The sequence below is a fragment of the Styela clava genome, chromosome 5 (assembly GCF_964204865.1).
Source record: "Styela clava chromosome 5, kaStyClav1.hap1.2, whole genome shotgun sequence".
NCBI classification, from domain to species: Eukaryota; Metazoa; Chordata; class Ascidiacea; order Stolidobranchia; family Styelidae; genus Styela; species Styela clava.
This window is the reverse complement of record NC_135254.1, coordinates 13423022-13440351: the sequence shown is the minus strand read 5'-3', so window position 1 is coordinate 13440351 and position 17330 is coordinate 13423022. Positions and strand designations below refer to the sequence as shown.

The 17330-nt window shown below is 34.5% G+C and overlaps 1 protein-coding gene across 1 annotated transcript in view; it reads right to left on the bottom strand.

Moving 5' to 3' along the window:
• Nucleotides 1-17098, bottom strand: part of LOC120344982 (matrix metalloproteinase-14-like) — a 29869-nt gene extending 12771 nt beyond the window's left edge. Inside the window, exons 1-6 of the mRNA XM_039414333.2 lie at nt 16761-17098; nt 15679-15950; nt 11170-11456; nt 2689-2850; nt 2159-2324; nt 607-717 (exon numbers count right to left, since the gene is read on the bottom strand). Coding sequence (XP_039270267.2) covers nt 607-717; nt 2159-2324; nt 2689-2850; nt 11170-11456; nt 15679-15950; nt 16761-16958 — 1196 coding nt within the window. The 5' untranslated portion in view covers nt 16959-17098. The remainder of the gene's footprint in view (nt 1-606; nt 718-2158; nt 2325-2688; nt 2851-11169; nt 11457-15678; nt 15951-16760) is intronic.
• Between the last annotated feature and the right edge of the window lie 232 nt (nt 17099-17330).

Sequence of the window (17330 nt, the reverse complement as noted above, 5' to 3'; positions counted from 1 at the left end):
TTGCCGAATATAGTGTGAATTGACTGACAAACGATCCTACAATAATTTCTGGTAATTGACAAATTTTATTGGCAATGGTGGAGGTGGCATCAGGAATGCCCAATTTTTTCTAATTCCAAGCGAGTGAGGGACTCGAGCTTGGAGAAATTATTGTAAATTAAATACTGAAGTTTGAGCAGTCATGTAACATTTATGGTCTTATTACCGATCGGACGATCGCAAGCTATTTTGAAGATTTTCGATCGCGTTCGAAAGCAGATTGGCCACCCCTGATACAGTATGCCTTATATATAAAAAATATTAAAGTTAATTAATAAGTTTAGAATTTTTCAATGTTTTCATTCCATCAAATTCATTTACATAATATGGCTGTAACACCACCGCAGATGGTTAAACAAAATCGAATCCATGACCAAGTATTAGTCACAGATAAACTCGCCACAATTGTGCGGATCTCTTGATTTCTTGAAACATTTGCTTGAAATGGCATAAAGCTGATATTTTAAAAAACTTTACTCCAACAAATATTGTACCTTATATGCAAATGTCAAACTTATCGAAGGCAAAAAGAAAGTGATTATTATGCATGAAATATATTCCATTTACCTGAACACGTATAATTCGTTTCGTATGAAAGAGATTGCATCGAAGTTTTTGATGTCACATACTTCAGGTGGCAATGGTGCTGTCTGTGTTGTAGATGGTTTTCGTGGAGGACTATAAAAATAAAAGGATTTTCAAATCTGTAAATTTTGACTATTGTGTGGTTATTTGGGCTATTTAGTTTCAAGGAGCGTGGCGAGTGAATGGTAAAACATCGAATTGATTGGAGTTTTCTATATTATTAGGGTTTATTCGATTCGGATAAATTCTAGGACACCTACGCCAAAACGAGAAAATTAGATTTTCCTATTCACTGCCACCAATGCACCATATTTCGTAAATTAAGCATACTTGGGAGTACCAAAATCTCGTTTACAATATAACAGTCACTCCATTACCCAACCAAAATTGGTTCGGTTCTCAGCGCAGATTGAACATGACTCATTGGGAAACAACGAGAACCGTGAATGATTGAAGCAATTTGTTCAAGTTTTGCGAGCAATATTCGTAATGGCGAAAAAGATTGACATAGATGTAACTCCCATTTCTACTCAATTTGCTACGCTAATTCATACGCACGTTTTAAAAATTGCAAACTTTGTTTATAACCAGTCAATTGACGACTAGAATATTTTATAGAAAATTACAATGAAAAAAAAAAAACGCACACAAGATTGATTATGTCAGGCATGCTTGACCAGACGAAAACTCGGACAAAAAAATTCCGTAAACTTCATCCAAAAATTTCACTCAAGATCAGGTTTTCTCTTCTATATGAATAACGATTTATAATAATGTTCTGAAATAATTATTTATTCAAGTCATATACGACAATTGAACCCATTTCACCCAGCAAATCGTCACTTATTACAATTTTAATATTTCTATTTTTATTTCTGATTTGATCATTTGTCGATTTATGAAAAGTGCAATGAAGTGAAAACGGAAAAGAAACTTTGTACTGACAATTATGACATTTTGGTTTCAAAATTTTAGTTGCTTTCAAAAATTGGATTTTTTTTTACCAAAGAGCCATAAGCCATGAACTTCCAATTTTGTATATAACTCAGGAATAGCATAGTTGTGCGGGCGCGCCATTTCCGTGGAAAACCATTTAAATGAGAAACTACCATATTTATAAAATTGAAATATAATCGTAGATTTAAAATATATTTTTTTTGAAACTATAGAGTTAGTTCTAAATTCTCCAAAAACCATTTTTATCAATTTCATGACAATAATTAGACAGTTGCACAATAACGTTTTCATACATTTACGCATAGGATATTAACTTTATTGTCTCTAAGTTACTACAACCTTTGCAACATGCCACGAACGTTCGATTTCCTTGGATATGATAAATAATTCAAACGGTCGAAATACTTCTACTTAATTATGCAGAGTAGTTAATGCGATTTTTCTTGCTAGCTAAACTGCCCGCTCTTTGTTGGCTATGCTGAATCTAAAAGAAAGGGCTGTGGCCCAATGCCAGTTAAGTAATCCAGTAGAGAATTCAGTACACTAAAAATATTTAAAAAGCAAAATATATACTCACGGTGTTATTGGTGTGTATCTGGGAATGGTTTTTGTTCTTTCCGTTGTAGTGGAGGAGGTTGAAGTTGTAATTATACTCCTCGTACTTTTTGCTATTGTTGTAGTTATTGTTGCTGTTGACGACGGCGAAAGAGGGGGTTTCCCTGCAGGAGGCGGCGACAAAATACCTGAAAATGAAGAAAAAATTTGGTCACAGTTTCACAATATATTCAATCAACTTCGCTTCATCGATAATGCAAATTTTGTTCTCGTGCTTCTTGGGGAATAAATTCATAGTCGGGATTTGAAAGGTTGTTGTGAACATATGTCACAAGTATTTTAAAATCAAGATTTGGGAGTGTGATAAACCACACTCATTTAGCTCGAACGCAAATAATGAAATTGCAGTAGCGAAGAAGAATTCGTCCGTTTGGCGTATTTTTACAACATATTAGATTCAAAAGTCAGATTCTATACGTTATTTTGACAAAAGCCGTCTCCATACCAGTGATAAAGCGACCCAAGAGTAAAGTTACTACAAACTTAATTTACCATAAAGAATCTGAATTCCATTGATATCGTCTTGTGGAAGTTGAAAATTAGATGTATCATGGTATTGATATACAGGAGCCATAATTGCATTGGTATCGGGTGAATGTCCTAGTCCAAGTGCATGTCCGAGTTCATGAACCGCAACCAGGAATAAATCATTTCCTGTGAAAAATGTTTGAATGAATGAATTATCGATGAATGCTAGGATTCCTGCCATATCAGATAAACAATAAAAACACTTTTATGATAGAAATATTGAAATTTTATTCCGTCGTGAGAATTGAGCATAAGAGAATGCTAGTATGAAAAATTAAAACTGAACCAACTAAAAACTAACTTCGAAATAAAATTTTAAAAAATAATGCTGACAAAAGTGTTTTTCGTAAAAATAAAACACTTGAAAAAATGTAAATATAACCGTAATTTCACACATTGTAGCTGTGTTCGTTCTATGTATGGTTATTTCAAAGTGCGACTATATGAACTTGTCCTATTATTTCTACACTTCAAATGACAACTTAGGTAAATAAAGTACACGAAAATATCGAATTAAAATCATAATTCGGTACAATTAGTATCCTAATTGCTGGAGAAACTATCAGCGCAAAGGAACAAAAATATTTAGAGAATATTTGTGTTATGTAAATATTAGTAATTATGTACTCAATTATTTAACCCATTTCAACAACTGTTCCAAAGAAGTTTTTAAAATAACGTGTCTGCAATAAAAAGTATTTCAAAACACTTTCAATCCATTTTTAACTATTTGGAGTCTCAAAGCTTTATACGCGTATACGAGTTGAAGATAAAACTAGAAATCGTGCTACAATAAAATATTCTAGCATGTAAAGTATTATAAAAAATGTTACTCCTGCTGTTAGAATTCGGTTCTTAAAGATTCTTGAAGAACGGGTTTAAGGAGAACAGAAAGATGGGTGTGTTACGATTAAATTATGTCACCAGCTGCTTTACTTGCTTTTTCAGCTACAGGAACCCTAACTTTGCAAGCCATCTTGAAATTTCAGCGACCCATGCCTACCTCGTACGTGCCATGTCATTTAAAAAGTATGACTATATGTTCACAGTCAATTACCAGTATGTGGTTGGCTACTAAACCGATGGCCATCTGTGGACCTGGATTGACTATAGCCAATTTTAGATTCGTATTCTATATTGACAAAAACCGATCGACACCATGAAACTTTGTACAAATTGGACTAGCAATCTTAATTGCTCGACAGAATTACATATATATAGGGTAAGATGCGAAGAAATTCAGAATAAATACTTTGGGTATTTTTAGGTTCTCTGAATTGAGCAGCCAAATTTCTGCACGCGTGATAAAGTTACCCCATGTGCACAAATTTCCCATGTCGAATAACCCCAACAGTGTAAACATACAGTACGTTTATAGTAGAAATGGGTTAATTGATGATTCCATTAATTGTTGTATAAATTTACAATGTGCCATCTTCGTAATGTATTAATATATTAAAACTAATATTTATATTATTACAAAAGAAAAATATTTAATTATATGCAAATTTAAGTTTCTTGTGTTTTGGACGAAGTAATTAAAACCTTTTTCTGTAAGGTCAAAAGAACTGCCGTTTATTATTCTCCGCAAAATTTAATGTCACGCTTCTAACGTAAACCTATGAGCGAATTCCGCAGCGTATTTGGTTGCCGACAGTGAGGGTCCCCATGAATAATTTAGGTCGCCTGCACCCGACAGGTCTACGTTGCATTTCCATAAACCAAAAACAACGACAAGGAGTGGCATGAAGGTTTGTCTAAATCAAGACAAGGATAATATATATTGACATGAAGGATTTATACAATACACCAATGACATAAAAAATCCTTGTGTCAGTGGCAGAGATTACCAAAATAAGGACCCAAGGGAATAGTCGGTTGTTCTAAAATTCTACTTCAAACCAGAACAGATGCGGCGTTGATATAGTATTTGGCGCGATAATAGTAACTGCACGACACGATATAAATCCGTTAGCATGAAAATATGCTCACATCAGCACACAAATATGATAGTACTTCCATAACACAAGGGGAAAATCAGATTGAAAAGATTTAATAAAGGAAAATAGGCTTTCATAAAATGGTAATGAATTAGTCATATCAGTTTTGTAATGATTGAAACTTCCTCCGGGACGCAAAAAAAAACCTAACTTCTTATTCATCGTTAACTACAAATAAACAAAAACATTTACTATTGGAGGCCAAAATCGTCTTTGAGTAAATAACATATTTTAAATGTTTAAATTTTGAATATCCGAAACGTGATATTTGCCTAAATACGTCTTTTAGACTAAAGATGCAGTGCTGAAAATGTCACGTGACACCGTCACCGAAGTGTCATCACTATATTCTGTAGGGTAACAAAGACAGCAGAAAATTACCAGTGTAGCAAATGTAACTAGCAGGCCTTTTAAAATTGACATCTCAACAAATGGAAACTGAACTATTGTCTGGTCGCCAATGTCCCAAGTGGCAGCGCATCCGGACATGTAAGAAAGATAGTACGACCCACATTCTTTCTTGTACGACTCGTTGCCCTCATGGGATCGAGTAATGGCGACGGGCGTGTGTTCTGTAATAGCCGTGAATATTGTGTTATGAAAATCTACGATAAGAAATTGTGTTTTTCTAACACTGCCAACGTCTCTGAAAGAGTAATGAAGTCGCATTACGGTAGCGAAGATAGATGTCAGATCCGATGAGTAGACTGCCGGTACTCAATGGGGTTGCCAGTTTTTGAACATTACGTTTTTCCAGTCTAATATAAATGAAGTATCATTGATGCATCCCACTCAAATTTATTGACTAATTTGCACACTGATCACCCATCGCGTAGCTCAGTTTGATCAAACAACTTTTCTTCGTATTATATATTTATGGATTACTTCGAATTAATATAGATTGTGTCAATGTTGACTTGGATATTTGAAAAATATTACTCGGGAAGACGATTTGCATCAGATTACGTTGCATATATAAATACGAAATTTGGGAATTCATATGTCATCATCACTCATCAGGTCATAAAAATTGCTGATAAGTTGAAATGTACAATATTGCACGGAAATCGACTAGCAGTTGACATAATTTCCGGTCACGCTGTCCAGAGATTGGAAAATCGACTGATGCGACATGATATTTCATATCGGAACACGACCCGAGAGCACGAAGTACCTGGTGGCACGTACCGTGTTTCCCCGAAAATAAGACCTAGCCTGAACTTTAAAATGATTTTAATATAATTCCTTCCCTCTCAGTTAATTCAGTTAAATGACATCTTTATGGAAATTTATGAATCTAGTGACTTGCAAGATATTCGAGAGGATGATGATATGGTCATTTTTGAATAAACTATGTTTAACATTTTTTTGTTTAAATAAAACGTGTTATTTATAATTAATAAATATCGGTTTTCATATTTTGTATATTCGAAAATCTCGTAATTCTCTATTTTGTAATTTTGTTTTTGATAAATGACAATAAAAGACATTCTCCAAAATAAGCCCTCGTGGTATTTTTCGAAGGAGAAGTTGAAATGAGACCCTGTCTCATTTTCGGGGAAACACGGTAATACGAAATTCGGGAATTTATATGTGATCAGTATCACTCATCAGGTCACTAAATGGCTGACAAGTTGAAATGTACAATATTGCACATGAATCGGCTAGCAATTGACATAATTTCCGGTCACGCTGTCCAGAGCTTGGAGAATCGACTGATGCGAGACGATTTTTCATATCGGAACACGATCGGGAAGCACGAAGTACCTTGTGGCACGTAGGTGCTCTGTGTGACTGTTAGTTTTTTCGCTGAAGTGAGTTTGTACGGCATGTCAGAACGGAACACATATCACCAATATAGCAATCAATATCCGTCATAATTGTGTTTCGCATAAAGATTGAATAGTCATCACTGACACACTTATGTGGTATAACATAGTCAGCCTGACAAAACGTGGGAAGTGGTTAATAATAGGAAATGAGTTGCCGATTACACACGGAAATAAAATGCTGAACTGCCAGCCTGTCTCGGAATTTTTGTTGCTTCAAATGCAGCAGCAGTTTGCCATATTCGATGATTTTCTAAACAAAGACGCTTGTTTAATTATCAGAAAAGCTTTGCAAAACATGGACACAAGTAACCCGTTGCTAAAAATGACACCATGTTATTTTTCATCGACAACATAAAAGCATGATAGAAACAAACCTTTCAAATGTAAAACAGCGCGCATGCCCTACACCAAATTACACTTTACTTACAGTACTAGTACTAGTAGGCAAACACAATATGATAAAAAGGTCCGAAGACTTGACATTTTGTATTTTAATATAACTCGTACAAAATTGTTATTGTTAAATAAATTAAAATACTTTTTTCGTCGTATATCCATAAAAGTTTATCTGGATTTCAATCATATGCATGCTACATCGACATCATATCCTACGTCGTTATATCATGCGACATAGAGTACCTATCTCATCTAAATTTTATGTGGCTGAGAGGTTAAACAGAGCTCATACTGTATAAAATAAAACAAAAATACAAGGTATAATGGCAAAACCAATAAGTACGGAAGAAGAATTAAGTATACCCTACCAAACATCTCACTACATGATGAAAATACAACCGACCACAAAACCGACATTATATAAGGATATTGATAATTTTTAAATACTCAATTGCCAGAAAATATTTCTCTATTCTTTTTCCGAAGAGTTTCATTTAAACGTGTCAGAACAAGGAAATCGATACGTTGAGTACCGGTGCGGTAAAAATTTATAAAATTCATCTACGAGTTTACCTTAGAGTTTTCTCAAGTGTGGACGACGATATTTCTCACCATACGGTTCTGTCATGAATGACCGTTAGAGATTTTATTGTGGCGAAAATAGCTCGAACAGTCGGCCATTACTTGGACCGTTGGAGACGAGGTCAAATTTACAAAAGAGACTGCAATTATTTTGTCGAAAAAAGAGGAATTTGGCGATTTTGTCACAACAAAGCGAGTAATTTAATTTTCTGGATTTGAAATTAGATTAGAAATTTCGATCGCACGTTGGAAGACATGATTTGTGAATAAATGTTGTCTTATTTCAACCAGAAATAGAATAGTGACTTTTGATTTGTTTAAATAGGATTAAGGGATCAAAATTGAGTTTATCTGCTTCGTGTATAAAATTAGAACAAATCCCCTTTTCGTGATAGCCGGTACAGTTTATGCAGTTTACTTCATAAGGTCTTCGAAATACAGACAAATTATTAAAAAAAGTTGTACGAATTCAATACAATTTGGACATTCCCTTCAAAAATATATAATATTGCGTAATAAATATTGAAAAATCAGTTTTCCGACCCGAATAAAATATGTCCAAAATCAATAGAATAAACATACACATTTAAAATTCTATATAATAATATTTTGTTTTAGGCATATTTTAGAATATTTAATTTGACATATCGCCATTTCAGGCCAGAAAATTTAAATCCAAGATGGTCTTAATTTCCAACCGTGATTTTAAATGCCGTTACTGCGATGGGGGTAACGTTACGTTGTCGATAAATATGACCAAACTTAGAATGTATTCTTTATTCCGTAATCGTAGATGTTTTTCGAGATTGAATCGGAATAGTAAGTAATCCGTAAATCAATTTTGACCATCTTGGCTCGAAAGTGAGGCAACCTTTTTTAGGTAACGACCTACTCCATTAGGAGTCATTCCCATATAAACTGGAGAAGATTGAAAATAAATGACCTTTTTGATATCTCTGTTATCGGTCCACAACCTTTACGCATTCTATTTTAATCGAACTCAAGTTAATGAACCATTCGTCCGTAAGTTTGTGCGTAGCGTATGCGTCAGATAATACCGATTTGACAGAGTGAAGAACAATATCATCCTAACTATATAACTTCATAAACAAAATAATAATTAAAACTCATAAGTGTATGATACACTAAAGTCAGAGTGCAATTCCCATCCCACGCACTATCAAGTAATGATCGAGACAGTGACTTACGCAACGTCAGTTTGAATCATATTTTGACGCATTATGCTTTTTGAAATAGGATATTGTAGCTTGTATTAAGATTTGAGAAAAGGTTCTCTGTATTTGAAGAACGTTATTAATCAAATGACGAACGTGTATGGTCGGCTTTCGAACGATGTTTTATTGTAGGAAATACTTTTTACAACCACCGACCGCGGATATGTGTAACGTATTTAAATCCTTAAATAAATAAAATCGTACCACAGGCCAACAGACTAACTTTTTGGAACGGCAATCCCAACAAACCATTTAATTTAACAAACATGTCAAATGTACCAAAAATTTGAAGTTAATACATTGAACGCTTTGCCAATTTAAGGCTATTCTTGGAGTGTGTATGGGGTGGACCTAAAAACGAGTTTTTTGCAAAAAAAACACTGATGGAAGAACAAAATACAATATAACACCAATTCACCCGATTATGTAGAGATATTACCCAAATATAAGGGTAATATATTTTATTATTTTAACAGCGTACTTTGCTCTACTGTTTCCGTTACACCCAGTGTACAGCGTTGAAATAGTGCCTTGAATTTGAGGTTTACGACCTTACAACTTCCGGTTGTAAGGTTCACTCATTTCCGGGTGCGGATGTTCGTCATCCAATCGAGACGCCGGACGATAGGGCAATTCATAATCGGAATTGCTCACATCCACGATTACCGATCACGTTCTCATGCAGGACTTCAATTTGCAGCAACAAATCGTGCCAGGTCAAAGGTGATGATTTCATAATTAGTGACTTACTAGTAAAGCGTGGGGCAGTTCCGTGATTCCATTTTACATAATATGATAATTTATTAACCTGTAAGAAGAAATGAATCTTTCATCTCAGGGACCACCGTTTAATTCAGATTTTTAACTACTGGGCCATAGTACTACCTATAAAAATTCTGTAGTTTTTATGGGACTCAAAAAATGTCTGATGTATTATGAATCGTGCATTCAAAAATTACAATGTCAAATATAGCCAAATTACATACAAATATCCCTTCACAAACTTTTGTCTATTCAGAAAAGATAAGACTGAATCAAAAATTACATCAACGACTTGATACAAAATATTCTCACTTAGACATTTGAGGAATTAATGATTGAATGTTGTTGGATTTACTGATTGCAGCAATGATCGGCATTCAACTTTCCAATTGTTTATTGTGTATGGGGACATGGTCAAAGTTACAAATAAGAAGAAAAAAAAGCTGTATGGATTTTTTTATCTAAAGGTCAAAAACTGATTATGCATTATATTCAATGCAAAGTCAACACCGTTGGAAGTAGGTAAAGCTTCCTTTTTGGCACAAGAACAGTCCTTTGGCTACTCCATATGTCAAGGTAATAAATAATCCATCCATATTAGGAAGGATATTGTTGGCAGTAAGCGTGTGACCAAAGCTCCATACAACAATTTGACATTTATAAAGTTGAAAGCAAATGTATTTTATGTCATATTTTGACATGTAATAGGGGGTAATTTTAGAATAAAAAATGACTCAAGTTATTAATAGAGACTGTAGTTCATTAAAAGGAAAGAAAATTAGCTGAAAAAATAGAGTCAGAAAAATTTAATTTTAAACTCGTCGAACGATAATCAATTCGACGTAATATCTTACAAATCGTAAATACCAAAGTCATTCCTAATCTAAACCAAACTTTTCATAATGTAGTAAAATCACATTCAGTAATTTTAATTATTTCAAATAAATTGGCTTCAGGTCTTACACTCAAACACATCGATTTTGAACCCCACTTATACCAACTTTGATTACCAATTTTCCATACATTTATCTATATTTAGTAGTTTTATCAATTTTTATTCTTTTGGTTAATGAGCGTGTGTGCCAAAGTACCAGACAAAACTGTTACGATGAACTAGGTCGATAGTGCTCTCTTGTCTATATACTTCGTTTCTTGATGCCAGAATGTAATTACCACGAAGCTAATGATTCTTTGAAAAGCCGAAAATACAATTTTAAGGTGAAATATTTATGAGACAAATTTATATCTGTACAAGTGGAACCTTCAAAAAATTGTATCGTTTACAAACTTTACACAATAGTGCTCTAAGTCTAGAATATGAGAGATAAGCTAAAATAATAAAGAGAAAAGTTATGGCCTGCATATGAACCATAGAATGATAATAGGGGATTTTAGACGTTTTTGCCTGTCAAAGTCTTCCTTGAAACCAACATACAACATCATAAAAAAGTTTATCTGCAATCTACGAATAGCTGCTAATCTGGGAAAAGCGTGTGTATTTGAACAGTACATATATCCGATTATTTGCAGTATTGTTCATCTCCATAAAGTACGATACAATCGAAACACTACGATATGTACGGAATTAAATGAGGATAATATATCTACTGTAGTCCCAATTAAAAATTTAAACGTTACCTTCATATGGAGCTTTGTTAATCGTCCAAGGTTCTTCAGAATCAAAGTGGGTGTCGCCACCTATTCCAGGTCCGGGATAGAAGGCATGTGCTAGGTACCCGCCTTCTCCGTCAAACGCGGTATTGTCATCATGATAACCTTTTGCAAAAAGGATGACTATGTCTGGATTGTCATCTTTATTGACTTTGACAAAATTGAGAGGCGCATGAGTCGCCCAAACGCTAAATGCATTGTCGATGGCTTGATGTGTCCCGTCTTTACCAATCTTCGGCGTGAAATTGTTGATTCTGTGAAATTTTACTACAAGGTTAAGCATTTGTATTGATTTTGGGAAACTCATAATTTTTGTATTTTACGCGGATGCTATTGAAAGTAACTGACCGACCGACTTTGTACTACATGGCTGTTAAACCCAAGTCCGCTTTAATCAAAAACACATTTTTAATAAATTATTTGATAGGAACGAAAGGCCAGTACTAAAATTAACTTTGCTATTTCAAAAATAAGATTCATAAAAGCTATTCTCCTAGATAAATTCACCACATATGCATAATTGAAAAGGCTAAACTACATACTTACACCATTATGGAAATTAAAGTTATCGAAAATCGAAAAAAATAAAATTATTATTTCTCGAAAAACCGAAGAAAACATGTTTACTCTATTAAAATATAATTAAAACAATGTTCGCGAATCAAAATGTATCAATCCCAGAATAGCAACCAACCAACACTAATCCATAATAAGTGTAATTTATTGAAAATGTAGTTAACGTTTGGTGATGTATATGTAAGATACATATATAAATATGAAAATCCTTCTCTTATCCCACAATACATTTAACGATAAATGTAAAAGAATGATTAAATACGGAGAAAAACATTTCTCACCAACTGTGACAATTCAATATGGAACACGAGAAACGTCAAGCGCCGGGAACTAAGTTGTGACGGGGCCCGGTTTTTCGCGTCGGGTTCCGAATCGTGGAATTGTGTTCAGAATCACCAAGCAAACATTTTGTTCGAAACAATAATTCAAGTTAAAGCAGATAATCACACGCCGTCAACGATGATTAATTTAAGAGATTTGAATGAATATTTTGGGGATCTGGCTTATGTTCGCAAATCGCAATAGACCGTGCCGTTTGCTGTCCTGCTTTACGATTCGATGGAGGTTAAAATTCACAGAGACGAAGTACCATTCATCATCGTTTGTGGTGGATTAAATCCCACCTCTGTATGTGAGCTATATTAATGGGACAATTACATGTGAGACGTGTAATTTTTCTTTAGACACTAAGTAAATGTGTGAAATTAACTTGAAACTTGTGGTAATCTTGAAGAACGCGTAAGGGTACTTCATGTTAGGGTATATGATGATAAATTAACTCACCGACTAGTAATATGAAACTCTGACTCCGTGGAAATTACTAACAGTTCATTTTGCGCATTTTTGACAGCGCATTTCCATAGTCGAGCTGTGTGCTGGATTCTCTGCCATAAACCGGACACCATAATACGATAGTGCCTTTTTAGGACAAAGGTTCGAGTTTCGTGCACCAGTAACAGTTCTGGCGACCTTATTTCAGAGATGCCATATATGTGACAAGGATGGTACGTGCAGGTAATAATGATGACGGTTTATACAGGATTTGTCCAAGTCAGTGCTTGGTGCATTTTCGCCAGTTTTGTTGCACGCTTTCATAATTCAAATTACAGTAAATATGCTACGTTTTAATTTCACCCTGATAAAAACACGGCTGCGTGACATGGCCTACATTTTAATAGTACACACTTCATGAATATGGAACAGTTGTGACGCAATTGACGATCGCCTATTTCGAATTAATATTGCTGCGGTTGATGATTGAAGGAAGAATATTATATTGTCACGTGGTGAAAATACTTGAAGGTCAAAACAAGAAATGGAATCGTATTTTACTTTCATTTGTAAACTCGCCCCTTTCCATTGAAGCCTGTGTATATGTACTGAAGTGGGGATTAGCCATAATTGACATGTATGGCGAGAATAGTGAAATTTCAAGTAGGTCGCGTGCATCTGCATTTTTCTGAGTGCTTTGAATTCAAGTAGAAGAAATTTGATGGATTCAATTTACTGTTTTATCTCAGTTAACTAAACTGCCATTTTTACAGTTATATCGTGAATCCGATTTACATATTAGAAATTCATTGCGAGAATTTTAGGATCTTTTGTACAAAAACTGGATGAATACTATTTTATTTTGTGCGTCGGCGATGATATTCGGAGTCTTTAAATTCTATGTACATACGGGCGTCTTTGGCACAGGCTTAAAGAATACATAACAAACTATCAACAATTTCCATTAAGATTGAGTGCCAGAGATACGCTGCCACGCCATGAGGGAATTGACGTCCATTCCTTGGTATTAGACCCGTCTGTGACCATGAAACCGCAAAGCAGCAGCGCAGATAGCACAGTAACTAACACACAGCAGCATAAAGTGCTTTGAAATAAAAACCGGCAGTTTACGGGCCACGGATCGTGAAATACGTATGCGTTGTTACTAACCAGATAGGTAGCCAGTATTCCGTTAAGTATAAAACTTCCGTGTTCTCTCAAGCCTACGTACTTTATGTACATATGTAATATATATATCTGTAAATCGTACATATAACTCTTCCTATTAGACCAGGTATAGGCGAAGGAAGCCAATCGATTCGGAAAATTGTTGGCTCTAATCAACAAAGGCTGAATTATTGATAAAGGAAGGCGTCGTAATTGCCTGTCTGGAATCCAGGACCAAGAAAATGCATTTTACTCCACAAACAATGAGTTCAAGATTACACTTGATCATGCATGAACACAAATTAGATTATACCATTTTCATATATGGGCTTTTCAAAAGCGACGATGGACATTAAACATTTTAACAATTGTATAATCACGCCGTTCGAAAAACTTCCGGTAGCTAATGTTTTGTTTCAATTTCCTGGTATATTCAGAAGTGAATTGAAAATATTTTCAGTACAATGTTCCAGCGCTCAAATCAATAAATCCTATGTGTTTTATTTTTTATATCCAAAAACATGTTTTCGGGATTTATGTTTGCCAACAGAAATTATTTCTAGGCCAAGATGTTTTGATTCATTACCAAAGCAAAAGTTTCATACTGCCCCCATCCGCTCCACACCAGGGCGATAAATAATATAAAACAGATAGCGTGTTTATTTATTTTCATCCCGGATGAGTATCCCTCAACGCTAACGCTGTTTATATATTCTGTGCAAATAATACTTTTTCGTGTTCAAATAAAACGAGGTTAATTTAAAACAGAAGTTCTCACATGGTAAACAGCGGGCTTTTTATACATAGTTATTATCCCTGATCGTTGAGGTTTTCCAATTCTAAAATCATATGTATTTCTCAGCGTAGAAGAAATGTTTAGAATTATATGCTATGAGATATTATGAAACGTGAATAAGGAGCTTCCTCACTGGGAATAGATTACTCGGGCACGTGACTTCACGGTTCAATTACTATGCCACCGATGCAGTGAAACACGTCCAAATCCAAATAAGTACATATTAAATTACACCATATGTCATTAAATTTAATTGAAATAACGGTTAGGCCCATTACTTAACACACATTACGTTGAATTGCCATTATTTGGTTATAATACCACGTTAGCCGTCTTGTAATGCTTTGAAAATAGAATTTCGGTAATTACCGGTAGGTTGTCGCGTTGAATTTCATCGTTTTGTGGTAATATTATTCGTTCATTTTCAATAGAACGCATTTTGCTTGTTATGTTTGGTTGCGCATGGAAGCTGTTGAGGGTACAAGCCATCCAATCGCTCAAGTAACACAATGAGCTCGCTGATATTCTCTGAAATCGCCCACACTTGTACAGTAGTGACGAGCTTCATGACTAAAATAGTCAATTTCAGATCGCATTGCTTCCGAAATGAGTGGAACGAATCCCACTAACAAATATTCAGAAAAATACAATAATCTTTTATTACTATATATAAATTAATGTGAACAATGATGTCCCAATCAAGCATACGCCTTCGATGAATTGTGTGCTTTCACAATCGGTCCATTTTATAACTTATATCGTGGGGTAGTTTTATCACAACCAGTGTATCTGCTTTACCACAAAATCCAATTCATATTGCGCATCAGTTTTAGAAGCAAATTCGCTTATATTTACAAAACAAGTCAACCTTTACGAGATACCCGCAAAAATGCCAAATAGCTGGCATTGGATGGAAAACGGTGGGAAAATTATGCTAGACAATTTGCGCATGCATGAGTCAGGTCATAAGTTTAAGCTATACAAAAGACAAATATTTTAAATGAAATTTCTGCCAAATTTTGGTTTGAAATTTAACCATAATAGTACACAACATTTGGTTATTACATAGGCAACGTGCGTATCATAGTATACGCAAACATTACAAAATATATATACAGTATTAAGCTTTACGCACGAATTTAAAATACAAAAATTTGTTTACGTACGAATATGTTATTTTCAACTTTGTCCATTTTGAACCGACGGTTGTATATCTCTTCCTTCTAACTTTATCGCTCAATACTGAAGTTTTGTCGGGGTTGCCGCATCGTGGTTTCTGCATCATTGCTCGTGTTCTAGTATCGAATCGCCCAGTTAGCGGCAACCCCAAAAACTTTTGCATTTCTAATATCGCTTTCCTATAACTTCGCTGCTCCTGTACAGCATCTGATGATGTCAGAGAACTCGGAGCTACGTAGCCATATCTGATGAGGTAACTCTGAAATAAGAAATACTGTGTATTGAATACTAGTGAACGTATGGTGAGTGTCTCACTGACTTTTGGTGCTGATAAAAATGCAACTTCACTTATGAACTGCTATAGAACGAACTGTAGCCAGAATTTGAATCATCGATTGATAATTCACCACAACGATTTTTATTATATAGAACACTCATAGTATTACAAAATTCGAATAACCTCAAAATGCGTTTTAAATCTCAAAATTTCTCAACAGTGCACTTTGTTCGAAAAACGCATTGACAACTCCCTCGAGAGCTCAGGTGCATTTCTTCACGTTACATGTTTAATCAGTAGATGGATATTGATTTAAAAGTCAGGCTTCTTTTATAATCAGGTAGATAAAGATCAATAAAACAAGTGCGCTGAGCTAAGTTTGGCATATTTTGTGGTTCAATTTTGCCTATTAGAACGTCTCAACAAAAGGAGTTATATAGCAAAAGATTTTATTGCTTTTTTCTTCTTCATATTTTAAACAAAAATGCTATTTATCTGCATGCATCGCTACTATAAAAAGATTAACCCACAATTTTATTGTATGAAAAAATAGACTAATTTAACGCATTGTGTGGAAACCTTGTATTTCTGTCCAATATCTTTGCAATAAAAATGTAACAAAAAAGTGAATTAGGCAATATAATTCTTGAAATGCTTTCAGTTAATCACAAATGGCAAAAAAATCCTCATAATCCGACGTAATTTTGGTAAATTCATGATTATGCCCAATAAGGTTGTTGAAAGAGTCAATTCAAAATAAAGGATATATGAAAAATAATAGACGGTAGTTACCATTCCACCAGGCGCTTGTCTTTTTCTTCGATGATATGACTGTAAAATATCCTTTTTCGTTGTGAGAAAATCTCGTTTCTTGAATATGCGCAAGTTCATGTTCATTGACGACGATGATTCGCCGAAGACAGTGTGGCAAAATATTGATATCGCTAAATAAGCCAGTAAACTGGCGATCCGGTGTAAAGATAAATTCATATTGGGATCTTTATTTACAAGTCCGATCTCTTGTGTGATTAGTAGGTTATATTCAAATATATTTGTACATGAAAACTACAACAGTTCGAATACCAGCTGGTCCTGTGTCAGACGTCCACCTCGTACTCTATAAATTTGACCTGTACAATAACAAGAAGTTAGAATATCGTAGTAATATAACTGGTGGAATGCGTCGCTAAAACGATATAACTGTACAAAAGTATTGACAAAATAGGAGAAATTGTGTTTGCAACAAAAATAAAACGCACTTATGAATTAACAAAAACATCTGACCGGCACCTGGATTTTCTCGATTTTGTTTAGTTTATTATCTTCATCACGTCACAATCTCACAATGTCATATATATACCA